The 13,110-nt window shown below is 41.5% G+C and overlaps 1 protein-coding gene across 4 annotated transcripts; it reads left to right on the plus strand.

Moving 5' to 3' along the window:
- Nucleotides 1–9,252: 9,252 nt before the first annotated feature.
- On the plus strand, nt 9,253–13,110 carry LOC129816624 (rho-related GTP-binding protein RhoG-like). 4 transcript variants are annotated; one of them, XM_055871351.1, is made up of 2 exons: nt 9,253–9,332; nt 10,054–13,110. In XM_055871351.1, exon 2 carries the CDS (start codon nt 10,086–10,088, stop codon nt 10,659–10,661), a length of 576 nt encoding a protein of 191 aa, XP_055727326.1. In that variant the 5' UTR covers nt 9,253–9,332; nt 10,054–10,085; the 3' UTR covers nt 10,662–13,110. The 4 variants fall into 4 exon arrangements, with proteins under 4 accessions (XP_055727326.1, XP_055727344.1, XP_055727317.1 ...); XM_055871369.1 differs by having other exon boundaries at nt 9,260–9,327; XM_055871342.1 differs by having other exon boundaries at nt 9,291–9,402.

A 13,110-nucleotide genomic window follows, 5' to 3' on the forward strand; every position in this document is an offset into this window, starting at 1 on the left:
ATTCTCACATGTGAACAATTTATAACATTGAACGAGTTTCCAGTTTATTTCTGTGATCAAAGCCGTTCCCAGTGGTCTAACTACACTAATGAAAACTCATCTTAGCTTTGGTAATGATCACAAAGTTTATCCAGAACTCAGATTGGAAGGCGTGGGCTTACTTGAGAGATCTTGTTGTAATAAATATATAAGACAAATTCTTCATTCACAAAACCAACTTACACCGAGAGGAAAGTTTTTCTGGAAAATGCTTATTCCTGACATTGTCTGGAAAAATGCATGGTTAAGGCCTTACAAATATTGTATACCAAACAAAGTTAAGGAAGTGCACTTCAACATTTTACAAAAGATATATCCATGTAATTCTATGATATCCAAATTTGTGGCAATTGATGATATCTGCGTTTTCTGTCTCACTTGTTCTTTGAATGTAAATTTGTGTCAGATTTTGGGAAAACCTTGCAAAATACTTATTTACCAGTGTTCACACTACCTATGTTTTTGACATGAAATATATAATATGTTACTATTGCAACGATAACAAGAACACTGAAATGATTGTGAATTGTTTTATTCTTGTTGCCAAATACTTCATACACAAACAAGAATTCCTAAATTCTATACCGAAATTACAAGTTTTTTTGATTGAATTTAACTATTTTATTATAATATTAACCCTAGTGAACAATAACAAGAATAACATTTTCCTAAACCATTTCAATAACATTTTTTCAGAGTGATTACAATTGCACTAGAATTGTTTATTTTTTTATATTTTTTGTTTGTTTCAGTGTTTTCTCGTTAATACCTGCGTTCTGTTTTGTATGATGTAAGAATGTAAATTGTTGATCTGTAATTAAAATAAAATAAAAAATAATGCGTAGAAACGTCATCGGGTCTAATGACGGCCGTCTCGAATCAAACTGCACATATGCTGGTTGTCAAATCAAAGCACTCCTATGATATTATGTTATTTTTTACGAAAATGTAAACGTGTCAGTTTGTCACTTTCACAAAGTTGGAGTATTAACATGTTCAACTACTTAAGACATTTGCTCGAATCTAGGTTGTGACTTTAGATTTCTCATTGACTTCTCAAACCCCAAACCCAGATTCAGAATATACCATTTTCATAGTCATGAGATGCTTGGTTCAATAACTATTGTGGAGAGAAACCCGAATAGCCACCGAATATCCAATATTAAAAAGTTACTTTAACTTTTTGGCTGCAGTTCAGTGTTGCCTCCAGCAATATTATTCCACTTACAAAAGTTTTACAACTTTTGGACTGTCCAAGCGCCCGAACCCGATGCACTGAGGTAAATGAGGCTACCCCCACTGATTGGGACGGACTGCTGTGCGTGCTTCCTGGCTGATGTTTTGGTCACTTTTGAATGCTGGCGGTGCTCTCACTCTAGTGGTAGCATGAGACGGAGTCTACAACCCACACAAGTGGTTTAGGTAGTGCAGTTCATCCAGGATGGCACATCAATGCGAGCTGTGGCAAAAAGGTTTGCTGTGTCTGTCAGCGTAGTGTCCAGAGCATGGAGGCGCTAGAGACAGGCCAGTATATCCGGAGACGTGGAAGAGGCCGTAGGAGGGCAACAACCCAGCAGCAGGACCGCTACCTCCGCCTTTGTGCAAGGAGGTGCACTGCCAGAGCCCTGCAAAATGACCTCCTTCACTGTGTGTTTCAGCATGCTGCATAGTGTCTGCAGCCACAGGTGAGCCAGAGTGATTGCGATTGTTTTTCTCAGATCCCTGAACTTTCTTAGAAGATTTATTTGACTTGCCTGTTGATTTGATCTCAGTGACATTACTCTCTTTCACGCTTTCTTATTATTCTTTTGAGCTGCCCAGAGTTGCACTCTATCCTACGGCTGGTCCCGAGGACAGGAAACTACATGAAGGCCAGGAGTAGCAGTTATCTGGCACCTAGACAGCCAATGGAGCCAGATATTGAAAATCATTATTCTCTCTTCTTTCCAAATGTGTTGAGTGCATGAGTATGAATGAGTGAAAGTGGGAGGGAATGATCTGATCGTGTCACACCTTCTGACCTTCATCAACAGGGAGGTTACACAGGTAATGCTGCTGGGTTCCGCATCGCCTCTCTGCTCAAACTCGCTGACACTAAAGCCAACCAACCAGACATGAACCTGTTGCATTATGTGGTCATGGTAAATATCTGCTAAATACTTCACAAATGGATGTTAACACTCTTTTCAGGCATATGCGATATAAGCAGTCGGTTAGGCCCACTAACCCTCCCAAAACTCAGTTTGGGTCTCAACTTATTATTGAGAGTAAGAAAAGTAAAAAACACCAGGTGCAATTTCGAAATTTGGTTGTGCATCAGCAATTTCTCTCATTATGTCAGTCACTCAATTAGCTGAAAATTAGCCATGTCAAATCTTTGATTGGTAGTTAGTCTAGCCAGCTATCTTAACTTGTAGTAATCATGGCCGAATGCTGACTGGGCACGCAGGGGACGCGCCCAGGAGCCCTGACCTCCAGCGGGCCCCCATTGATTTTCTTAATCATTCTCACTCCGATGTCATTTTAACATGGCATAAGTCATGAGTTGTTGGAATTTAGCTTCAGAGACCCACACCAGAGGGCAATGCAGGCCCTAGTTCAGCGTAATTCCTGTCCTATAGCGTAATTTCTCGTTTAGGTTCCACGTCCAAAGAATGATGCAGGCTGCTAATGCATATTCATGATTTGGGGTTTGGAATGTTGTGGAGATTTCCACATGGAGTGGAGAAATAACAAGAAGTAGGGCACTGACAGCTGTCAGTGTAACTAGCTAGCATGCTAACCTTATCTAGCTAGCTAATGTTATGTTGTTGCTACACTGTATTCAAAAGATTAGCCAGCTGGCTAGGCTGTAGCTGGTTCTGGAGATGGATTTGTCATAAGTATTTAGGGAAATCTTCGCCACAGATGGATATGGAAAATATTTGACTTTGCCATCTATTGTTATCTCCAAAGTTTTGGCATGTTCTATATACTGCGGCCACGCATCAAAATAATAAAATGAAGCTCCGGTAATATGGATAGCTTAACTATTGAACGGTTTGGACTAGATTCTATATTGTAATGGACACAGTGCAACCTTTGGTAGGCTTCTGGCAGGCTGCGCTACAGCAATGCCACGTCAGCCTGTGCTCATGCCATGGTTCTCACAGCTAGCGGAAGTGATGGCTACAATGACTTTGCTCTTGATGCACGCCGCAAATTATACTATATGTAACAACACCCTCAGCGCATTGGACACGAAACACCAGCACAAATGTAACAACCACACAAAATAGATAAACACATTTTCTTTTGCAGGTGCCGTCATTATAGGATAGACACTTGTGATTTCTAGCTGCACCAGTCAAAGCAGTGGAGTGTGGTCAAAACCATCTTGGGGAGGTGGGTTCCAAAATGCAATCATATCACTCACAATTTGACCATTTATAAAATGGTCATATATATTTATTTAATACAGACTAGCTCAAAATAAGTGAAACTTGACAAATTATCCAATGAATTATGATAATTTGCTGGGGGGGAACAACAACAAAAAACATACGTTTGCACCCCCTATTTTAATTTGTTCCATGACTCAGGTGACCAAGTGTAGGTTTCCACGAAAAGCTGTTTGACTCAGTTGAAGATTATTATATAGCTCAGTCGAGACTTGCGAAGAGGAAGGACTTTGCAGGTGTTTCTGATTAATAAACAATGCCATGCTGGTGGGTGGTAACATTCAAATAAAACTGCCCTGAAAAGAAACGTAGACTGAAAAGTATTAGCATGTCATATCATAGGTGAAACACACGACATTGGCACGGATAATATCCAAAGTTACCACTTCGATTTCCCACTTCAATCCCAAATATATCATACTTATTCACTTAAATAATTTTGCAACATCATGGGCAAACTATGGATATTGTCTTTCAGCTGAAGAAAAAAAGTGAATTCTCTTTTGTAGGCATTTAAAACTGCAAAGAAATGTCTCCACCCCATGGCAAAATGTGTATAATTGCAGGAAATAAGCTGTAAAATTGCAAATGTTTTCTCTCTGCTCCATTGCAAAATGAGTAGAATTGCATTCAAATTGTTGTAAAATTGCTGATTTTTTCTCTCTGCCCCATGGCAAAATATGTAAAATTGCAGGAAATTTACTTTAAAAACGTAAATGTTTATCTCCGCTGTCAAGAGAGGGGCCACTTAAATGATTTGCCGCGAGATGGGGGGCCCCCCAACAAAATCTTGCTTAGGTCCCCCGAAAGGTTAGAGCCGGCCTCGACTCTTACAACAGTCCTGCTTGGGTCTCTCAGAAAGGAAATAATAATGTCTGCCCCCTCTAAGGAAGCCATTAGGAAAGACCTAACCCTGCTGTCCTTTGCCCTCAGGCTGAGCCATGTGGGTCCAGCCTCCAGGTCAGTGACACCCTTAGGATGTTATGAGTGCTTCATGACCAGTTGCTGACATGGTTCTCACATGCTTAAAACAGAAAAGAAGCAGCATTATACAGTTGTGGTCAAAAATATTGGCACCCTTGCACTTTTCAAGTAACTCACAATTTTCCCTAATAATAAGTTGAAATTGACCAAAGTATTTGGTCTCCACAATTCTTTATTTCACTGTTAATATTACAGAACTTTTGTTTTTGATTCAGAACTTAATATATCCATTTAATTCAGAAAATAAACAGAAATTGCATTGACAAAATGATTGACACCCTAGACTTAATGGGAGCACAGCCTTTAGTCAAAATAACTGCAATCAAGCCCTTCCTACATTCATCGATGAGTTTCCTTCACTGTACTGGAGGTTTGGCTCACTCCTCTTGTCCAAACTGCTCCAGTTCTCCCAGATTTTAAGGGTGCCTTCTCCCAATTGCTGTTTTCAGATCTCTCCACAAGTTTTCAATGGGATTTGGTGCTGGCCACTTCAGAACAGTCAAGGATTTTGTCTTGAAACATTCCTGAGTCCTTTTTGAAGTGTGTTTGGAGTCATTATCCTGCTGGAAGACTCATGACCTTTGATGGAGACCCAGCGTTTTGACACTGGGTCCGACATTGCGCTCCAAAATGCCTTGGTATTCTCCTGGTTTCATGTTGCCATGCACACGTTCAAGGCACCCAGTGCCAGAGGCAGCAAAGCAACCCTAAAAAACATCACCAAACCTCCATGTTTGACTGTAGGGAAGGTGTTCTTTTCGTTGAAGGATTCATTTTGTTTTCTGTAAACATAGAGATGGTGTGCTTTACCAAAAATCTCTAATTTGGTCTCACCTGTCCACATGACATTCTCCCAGAAGGATTTTGACATGTTCAGATGTGTTTTAGCAAATTGCAGTCGGGCTTTCTTAAGTCTCTCTCTCTCAGCAGTGGGGTCCTCCTGGGTGTCTTACCATATAACCCCCATTCATTGAGTTGGTGATGGATGGTGCCAGTTAACTGCCGTAACTTGTGTCTGAAGGTCAGTTTGAATCTATGTGGCAGTTGATCGAGGTGCTTTCTCCACCATTCAAACAATCCTTTACTACAATCTTCCATCAAGTTTTCTCTTGCTGCCACATCCAAGGAGGTTGGCTACAGTGCCATGGGCCTTAAACTTCTTGATAACATTACGTACGGTGGAAACAGGAACATCACGGTCTCTATAGATGGACTTGTAGCCTTGAGATTGTCCATGCTTGGCTACAATCTTGTCTGACCTCATATAATTATTTTCTCCATGCTCATTGCGGCACACATAGTGACACAAAACAGGAGAATGAGTCCTTTCCTCTGTTAAAGCTGGTTGAATTAGTTATTTATATATTGTAGGCACCTGCAACTCACCATATGTGAGTTCAATTCCAAAATAGAGCAGCATCACCTGCTTGAAATCTAATTATTTCAAACTACTTCTAGAAGGTGCCAATAACATTTTCCGTGCCGTTTTAGAATTTCTTTGTGTAATATGCCAACATTTGGTATATTATTGCGATTTTTTTTGTTTTGTTCAACTGAAAACCAAAGACATACATGGATACCAAAATGTTTTTTTTATTTCAACAGTTTTCTGGAAGAAATTGTGCATTATTTTAAAAACGTGCAAGGGTGCCAATATTTTTGGCTACAACTGTAACAGTTTTTGCATGTTTGAGGGGTTTACCCAGCTCAAAAACAGATGTAAAGTAATCAATTATGTTGATTGGTTGGTTGGTTGTTTTATTGAGCCATCGATTAATTCACTCATTCTTTCATTCAGTCCATTGTTAATGACAATGTTAGGTACCTTTACAGACTAATCTCACCTCTTGCGGTTCTCTCTCACCCATCAGACTGTCTGTGGATGTGGATGTGGTGCATGGGCATCTGTCTCAGCTGCACAGCAGACTAACTGCACTAGAGATGAGAATTCAGACTGAATCTGCTCTCCAACAGCAAATCAAATCCTTTCTGTAGGTAAGTGCTTCCTGTGAAATAATTTATAATATCTCAAAATAAGGCCGCAAGACTGCCATTTCAATGTTTCAGAAATTACTTTATATTGTAAGTAATTTGATTGGAATTTGGACTAACAATCGTAAGTTATGAAAGGTAGTTTGCAAGACTTCTGTTGGGTCTGTTGTTAGAGCACTGAGGGGAGACTGGATGAGGCAGAGGTGGAAGCTCTACTGCAACGTTCGCTTTCAGACATCTTTAGAAGTCAGCAACTAAGCAGCATCTGTTTGAGTTCAACCATATTTTCACTTCTCCCAGTGATATGAATTAATATTATTTTGCTACAATAATGCATGTGTGCTGGTTAGCAAGACCTCCATCGATGTACTTTTATTTGCCCTAAATTATTATTCTATTTTGATTACACTTCTGATTGTGTTTCAGTGGAATGCAAAGAGGGAGCTTCAGGAACAGAAGCGAGCAGAGGGGGGAGCATGGAGAGGGACCGGGACAGGACAGGGAGACGTCGCTCCATAGCCACCTGTTCATCACTGGAGATGGGTCCACCACCCCAGACAAAGCCTCAGCAGACTGTGGCTGCTCCCCCCTCTGACCCCATCAACAGTATGCCAGCCCAGCCTGCCCAGAAGACCACACCTCCGGTGGACAGCCCACAGTCGCCTCGGGAGAGTGCCCACTGCTGCTCACAGTTGAGGGACAAGCAGGAGCAGGACAGAGCGGCAGCATCCCAGGTCCACAGAGCGGCAGCATCCCAGGTCCACAGAGCGGCAGCACCCCAGGTCCACAGAGCGGCAGCACCCCAGGTCCACAGAGCGGCAGCACCCCAGGTCCACAGAGCGGCAGCACCCCAGGTCCACAGAGCGGCAGCACCCCAGATCCAGGAGGATAACATGCAAGCAATAAGTTGTGTACACCAGCTTCTGGGCTGCAGAGAAAAACTCTGCCCAGGAGCAGGGCGTCCACACCCTCTGCTAGCCCCACTTCCACCCTTTCCTCTGCTGCCTCTGCCATCCCCACTTCCACAGCCTCTGCCATCCCCAAAATGCAGGGCAGGTCAGAGGCAACCTCCACATGGTCCTCACTTCTCCCTCTCAGGGACTCAATGCGTTCCCCAACTCCATCCACCTCCAGAGATTATACTGAGGTCAGACAGGAAGCGATTGTTAGGGAGAAAATTATTTCTCTGAATGAGCAGACAAAAAAAAGAATCCACTTCGTCGACTACTAGAAAAAGACAAACCGAAGGAGAAGATAAAAGAGCAGGAAAGAGAGATAGTTAGAGAAGGAGAGGGAGAGATCATGAGAGGGAGTGAGAGGGGAGAGGGAAAGAGAAGGTAAAGCATAAGGATGAGAAGAAAAGAGGGAAAGAGGTAGAAGGTCAATGAGAAAGAGAAGGACATGGAGAGGAAGATGGCAAATTATAATGAGAGGGAAAAGGCAGAGGAGAAGAAGCAGATAAAAACGAAGCTAAAGTGGTGGGAGATGGAAGTCAAAGTGTAGCCAGTGATGGAGTCAGCTCTGTGTGTGTCCAAGCGGCTGCCCCTGCACCCTGACTGTCATACCTCTATACCCTGCCGTGCCCTTCAGAGCTCTGTGACCACCAGTGCCAAGGTCATACACTGTGCTGTCATTGCTGCTGCGGCTGTGAATAAGGACAGGAGCAGCCGGTCCACAGTACCAAAAACCCCAGTTAAAAAGCTGCCTGGCCCCAGGTCGAAGCTCCCAACTCCACTATCCATGTGGAAGTGAGGCCGCCCACACCCACTCAGTCTGTGACCCAGACGTACATAAAAACCCTCAGATCTAATATGAACAGATTCTAATTGGGATTCAAGAAAATTACAAGTATTTGTAATATCACACTTCCTTGGCTTTAGCTGAGTAGGCTACCCTAAATTATGTTGAACTGAGGTGAGAACTGTGGTGAAAGTTTGAAAGTAGAATATTCTATTACTATGCCAGAACTATTATTCAAGGTAATGAAATAATTGGAAATGTTTGCTCATCACTATCTGTATGCTGTTTTTTTATTCAGCTAATTTAATAGATGCATCTATTTTTATAATGATTTACTACTGAAAGTGTGATTAATATTATGAGGTCTACTTGCACATAATCATCTGATGATTTATCACTCCAGTGTTAATCTGCTAAATTGTAATTATTCGATTTATTGCCTACCTCCTCATGCCTTTTGCACACATTGTATATAGATTCTCTTTTTTTCTACAATGTTATTGACTTGTTTATTGTTTACTCCATGTGTAACTCTGTGTTGTTGTCTGTTCACACTGCTATGCTTTATCTTGGCCAGGTCGCAGTTGCAAATGAGAACTTGTTCTCAACTAGCCTACCTGGTTAAATAAAGGTGAAAAAAAAAAGAAAAGAAAAAAAGGTATGTAATAAAAGAACACCCAATAGGTCTGGTGAATTTACCTGTAATAATAAAATGTTCCAAAATAAAGGAAATATTATGGATGAGGTGGTATATTCAACAAGATGCTTGAATATGGAGTGAATGGATGAGGGGATGAACAGAGATGGATCTGGTCAGGAATAAGACCCACTTTGATGGGGTTTGTGTGCTTGTAGGTGACTTGATTAATTGAAAATGCATTGAAAGTTTCTATATTTCGTACCTTGTGTTCATGCTAGTTCCAACTCTACACAAAACAATACAACTACGAGAATGTAATTTGGTATGTTATCTGTGTGGCTTTTGTTAAATAACTGACTCCTCCACTGTACACAGACTGTACTGTAGCAGCTAGGTACTACAACAACCAGAACACAATACAATTTGGGCAAGAATCCCCGGATGAAATACTTGTTACAACAACGAAAGGAGGAGGGCGCGAGACAAGAAGTGGTGGGGTAATTTATCAAAATAACCTGACTTTCAGCTCAGTTAATGGAACATTTCAACTTCCCTACTAAATTCATCGTGAGTTGTGTTCTTAATTTAGCCTGGTTACAGATTCTTTCCAACAAGTTATTCTTATTCTCGGCCAACTTTATAACCTAGCGTTTAGTTTAGCGTGTGGCTAACGCTAGCTAAAGTTCATAGCTAGCTAACGTTATCTAGCTACGGAAACAAGCGCGTGCTAGGTGGCTAGTTAGATAACTTTGAGCCAACTTGCTTGCTATCTGGTTTTCCTGCCGGATAGCTAGCTAAAACAGTCGGCTGTCCTTCCTGTACATAACCATTTTAATTTCATCCAATTATACTATTGTGTTTGTCTACTTAACTCGCAAAGTAAATAGTATAACTTTCTTCTAACTAACGAGAAATAAAGTGAACTAGCTATCTTGTTTGCTAACGAAGTAGCTAGCTGAGCAAGTAACTTTAGCAAGGTAACGTTAAAATTTGGCTATCATATTTGTTGCATGCATTTAGCTATATTCTTGCTAATGTTCTAGTTATGTATTTTTTATCTTACTGTGTGTTGGTAAACCATATCTGCCTCTTGACATTGAGGACCACATTGAAAATAAGTGTTGAAAAACACTTTGTTTTATCCTCTGAGTTCACTGTCAGAACTTATGGTCATATTTCTTCCCTTTCTTGACTCACTCTCATTGCCCCTTGTTTCAGGCACCCTAGTCGCCAGTGTGGCTGAGGGAAGCATGCAGACCATAAAGTGTGTGGTGGTGGGTGATGGTGCTGTGGGTAAGACTTGCCTGCTCATCTCCTACACGACCAACGCCTTCCCAGAGGAGTACATCCCCACCGTGTTCGACAACTACAGCGCCCAGATAAGTGTGGACGGCCGCGCCATCAGCCTCAACCTGTGGGACACGGCAGGCCAGGAGGAATACGACCGACTGCGCACCCTCTCCTACCCCCAGACCAACGTCTTCATCATCTGCTTCTCCATCGGCAGCCCCTCCTCTCATGCCAACGTACGGCACAAGTGGCACCCAGAGGTATCCCACCACTGCCCCGGAGTTCCAGTGCTACTGGTGGGCACCAAGCAGGATCTGCGTGGAGATACGGAGGCGGTAAAGAAGTTGAAGGAGCATGGCCTGACCCCCACCACCCAACAGCAGGGCAATGCCTTAGCCAAGCAGATTGGTGCTGTCAAATACCTGGAGTGCTCAGCTCTGATGCAGGAAGGCGTGAGGGAGGTGTTCGCAGAGGCTGTGCGAGCTGTGCTCTACCCCGTTACCAAGAAGAATGACAAGAAGTGTGTTCTGTTATAACTTTGTGCCTAGACTGCAGGGGGACTGGGGGAAGAGACTCAAATGATTGGCTAGGCCATTTTGGCTCCCAATAGGCCTTCCACGTTCTAACCCTCACCAATGTTCGCTTTGCCTGGCTTCTATATTAATTGATTGTCAAGAGGTCCTCTCAACTAAGATATGGTTTTAATTGATGCCATCAACCTCCTATGGATTTTTTTTGTACCTCTGAAATCAAAAACCAAAATGAAGATGCCAAGGGATTTCAATGGTCTTCTCAGCTGCCTTAAGTGTCATGTTACAGCTACATGTTTAAGAAGATTACATCTGCTTTACTTTTCTCCTTCATCAGGCCAGTCTTATGTGTTGGATGTTTTCTGTTAACTTTGCCCTTGTTTTCATCTGATGTGAATTACAGGAATTTTGTGTCAATCAATATCTACCATGTTAAACATTTTGTTCATCCCCTGTGCCATTATAGTTATTGTCTTATTGCATTAGAGCTGTCAATAAGATATACAGTTTGCATCTAACGTGGCTCATAACCCGTGGTTGCAGGACATCTGCTGAACTAGCCTTACTGGAATGAGACAAGCAAGGGTGGGTGTATGTATGTCACTGTTACCCCAAACACAGGCACACTGATTAGATCAGTCTTTCTCCTATTGCTCTTTCAGTTACTCACACTCCTCTCTCTCTTACTCTGTAAAGCCATGAGCTTGCCATTGCACACAATGCTTTCTTGTTAAAACAAAGTCCTGATTGTCTCAGATTGAACACAGATTTGGATGTCTATGTCTGCTAGGTAAACAGATCCCAAAGATGAATCTTCCATTTGTATCGCTGTTGTTGGAAGAAGTTGGGAAGCAATAATTTTATGAGTGATTATTGAGACCCCTCCCCCCAAAGTCAAACTTTTGTCTGCTTACCTGCTTATGTGTAATAAACTTTCTTTTTTTGTCTGAAGTCAAACAGAAACCACAAGGCAAATACATTCCATGTTATATTGTCACAGAAATCTATGTGCTGATTAATGCTACACATTAGGATGACATAAAAATCCTGTACTGTTTAGCGTTACCTCCCTCATGTAGGTACGTATGTGTTTTGAAGGTACCAGATGTCAGCAGCGATGCTACTCATTTGTGGCTAACTGTGTTAACTTATCTAGCTGTAATGGCAACTATGTATGACTAATACTGCAACAGGAGCTGCAACCCTAACAGTTACTAATGTTGTGGAAAGGTATATGCCTCTGCTGCAGGGCAGATGCCTACCTGAGGAGAGTGACTACATATTTTATCCAAACCACTCTAGCAGGATTCTTTCAGTGCCTGATGGTTATTATTGGTATGACTAGTTCTGTCGTTTGCCTCGTGCCTTTGGTGATGTCATATGGGGTCTGTGCACCTTATGTCCTTAAGGGCCACAGGGTCAGCTGGTTGAATTGAATATAAAGTATTGCATTTGATGGACACCTGTTTTATAAGTCATAGTAAATCTGCTGACTGGATGATACATGTGGTGGAAACCTACAGAGTCTAGCACTTGAGAACTAAAGTTGCACTTCCTCTGTGTGGAAGTCTTTGTCTTCTCAAACAGATGGATTGCCCCCCACCACTACCCGATAATAAATTCTGGTGGAATGTCATAGGTTTCTTAACATTTAACCTGCCATGACATGTATAACAGGTGATAAAGGTTAAATTAAGAAGTGCAATTTTGTTAACTTTTTTTTAATACGCCATACATATTCACTTGTATCTTTGCAGCTCAATGCCATTCTGTACTGCAGACTAAAGATGCTTGGTTTGGTATTTATGATCCAAAAGACATTTGGCATTGGATATTTTATAATCCATTTAATTCCAGATGTAAGTGGTCTTTACCTATTATGTGTAAACACTCGACTTGATTATATATTTTGATTTAACCCTTTTTTACAATGAGAAGTCTGTGTGTACTTTACAATACATAATATTTTAGATAAATGATTATGTCGTAACACATGCATTACCGTTACAAATTACTTTGATAACAATTTCTTAAAATTTGATTTTTATGCTTATATAATTACGGCAATGTAAAAGAATGGGCAACTAATTTCTTCAATCTATTGTGTCGTCAGAGCAGGCATCAAGGAAACATCACCTAAGTAACCGTTTTTTGGGGAGTTTCTCTGCTATACTTACAAATCACTGAAAGGCTGGGTCCTGTGTGGTACAGTGAACCCAAACCATATATTTGGTATTCCCCAGACTTGCCCTGCTGCACACAGCCTAAAATTGCTGAAAACTCAAGTTCGGCCTTTTTTAATCTCCTTTAGCTGAAAGGGATGACTTGGCCTTGAAGGAGTGTATGGTGGTATGTGGTTTTTGATTTGTGCGTTAAAAAGTCATTGTAACTGCAACCCACTTGAATAACAATTCTGTTGAAAATATCAGTCATGCCAAATAAATTCAAAAGTTTA

Source organism: Salvelinus fontinalis, chromosome 2 (assembly GCF_029448725.1).
Source record: "Salvelinus fontinalis isolate EN_2023a chromosome 2, ASM2944872v1, whole genome shotgun sequence".
Classification (NCBI taxonomy): domain Eukaryota; kingdom Metazoa; phylum Chordata; class Actinopteri; order Salmoniformes; family Salmonidae; genus Salvelinus; species Salvelinus fontinalis.